Source organism: Malania oleifera, chromosome 10 (assembly GCF_029873635.1).
Source record: "Malania oleifera isolate guangnan ecotype guangnan chromosome 10, ASM2987363v1, whole genome shotgun sequence".
In the NCBI taxonomy this organism is placed as follows: domain Eukaryota; kingdom Viridiplantae; phylum Streptophyta; class Magnoliopsida; order Santalales; family Ximeniaceae; genus Malania; species Malania oleifera.
Window position 1 is genome coordinate 86,882,604 of NC_080426.1, and position 2,232 is coordinate 86,884,835.

The 2,232-nt window shown below is 41.0% G+C and overlaps 1 protein-coding gene across 1 annotated transcript; it reads left to right on the forward strand.

The window, feature by feature from the left end:
• The first annotated feature begins 277 nt into the window (after nt 1-277).
• LOC131166765 (uncharacterized) lies at nt 278-1,990 on the forward strand. Its single transcript, XM_058125335.1, has one exon. It carries the CDS (start codon nt 278-280, stop codon nt 1,988-1,990), a length of 1,713 nt encoding a protein of 570 aa, XP_057981318.1.
• Nucleotides 1,991-2,232: the final 242 nt, after the last annotated feature.

Genomic DNA, 2,232 nt, shown 5'->3' on the forward strand with positions numbered 1-2,232 from the left:
ATCATGCCCGATAGGTCACATACATGTTAATATCCCTATTGACATGTATTTGTGCACTAAGTACACACATGCATAAACACCCCATGCATAAGATAGAGTCTTGGAGAATCTTTTATATAAGTCTACCTGGGGTGGAGGATATAAGTTTCATTATTTTCAGTTTGGTGTCATGACTGCATGCATTTTTTTGAGTTGTATGATACCTTTACTAACATGTTGCATTCACATAGGCATCCTGTCTACTTCATCAAGGTTCTATAAGAGATCTGAATCATTCATGGAGAACACAATGGCTTACCATGAGATTGAGTCCACAGTACAACAATATTCAGAAAGTCAACAGAACAAGTGGGGTGACAGTCTTACTCAGAAATCTATCATCGAACTACCAGCCCGGACTTTCATCAACATAAGATCCAATCCGTTAGATGAGCTAAAAGTCATTTGGAAGGAATGGACCCCAGCACGCCGTTTAAAATTCTCTCAAACATATGGGCACATTGGTTTCTTGTTGCATGTATCGGTAAATATCCCTGCCATAAAAGCACTGGTCGAGTTCTGGAATCCACCATATCGTTGCTTTACAATGAACGGTATCGACTTGACACCAACCATCGAGGAGTATACTTCGCTTTTGCATCTAGTCAAGTTACAGACACCATACAAACCTTATGTGCATGATGCTAGTGTTTCGTTCGTGAAGGAGATGTACGATGCTGTCGGGGTCAAAATCCAGAAAACATTCTCAGAGGGAGGTGCAGAAGTAAGGAAAATCTCTTGGAAGCAGTTGAAAGAAATAATTGAAAAAGAAGAAAAAGAAGAGGTTCAAATACATATGATGGCATTAGCTATTTACGGTTTGATCATTTTTCCAAAAGAACTAAACACGATCGATCAAGCTACTGTTTCGTTTGTAGCACAAGTACGTAACGGGATTAATCCCGTTCAAGGCATCCTGGCAGAAACCTTCAGATCACTCAACAACTGCAGAATCAGGAGGAGAGAACGTTTAAAATGTTGTGTGCAGCTGTTATATGTCTGGATGGTAGGTCACTTATCGTCCAACAAAGGGGGCTTCCGTAGTATTTTCTCAATGATCCGAATCCCTTTGGCTGAATTTGAGGATACCCAATTGAAGGAGCAGTTAGATAAATCTAAATGGAACACAAAAATGTGTGGCTTGATCGACTCAGGGGTAACTTGGCTAGCGCCATGGATGGTCCGCTCTAACATGATATATCGGTGTGGAAATCTTCCATGGGTTCCATTACTAGGCCCATGGGGAGGGATAGCATATGCCCCTTTGATGGTCAGAAGGCAATTGGGGGCATCTCAGTTTGTGCCTATGACTCATGGATTGGCTGATTCAGACTTTGCATATGAAACAGGAGACACTCGAAACCAGATTAGAAAATTTATGGTGGCATGGAAGCATGTGAACCTAATAGACCCGAGTGATGGAATTGCCACAGTCCAAGGAAATTATGAAGCATGGCGAGAAAACCGGGTAAACCCCCAACTCAAAAGAATCCCAGAAATCGTTATTGAACATATTAAATCACCAAGCGCATGCATGCAATTGAAGCCACAAGGGGATCCATGCCCAGTAGAAAAAGGAGATGCAAGAGCAGAAGTGGGGAATCAGCAAAAGGAGGCTCTAGTCTCTGTCTATCGCAAAGAAATCAAGCGACAAAGGATTCGGTACATACAATCAGAAGAAGAGGTCGTGGCTCTAAGGAAGGAAAGACGAAGGCTTCGAGCAGCACTTGGACAGAAATCTCAAATGTTAGAAGATGCCCATACCGAAGTTAAAAAGAAATCGCTCTACATACAAGAGTTGGAGAGGCAGGGGGATGAGCAGAGAAGCAAGTATAATCAAGTACTGGAAAAGATTGAGCCGTGCATAATGAAAGCGGACTACTGGGAGGCCAAGTTTCGGGCTTTGCATAAAAAGTCGGCACAGCAAAATGCAGAGATTGTGCAATCATGAGTAGATTTTGATTTAATATTCGGTTGGATTTGTTATTGTATGAAAGGATTCTATTAATGAAAAGCAGATTTTATTTTCTAAAAATGATGATGATCTCTTCCATGAACCTTGATTGGAGTGCATTAGGTTGCATACATATGTTTCATATTTGTGAAATTTATACGTCTTGAAAAGACCATTGCATTTCATGCATACATATCTATGCATTCACGATTCTAAAAAGGGAAAGTTTTGGTTTGCAG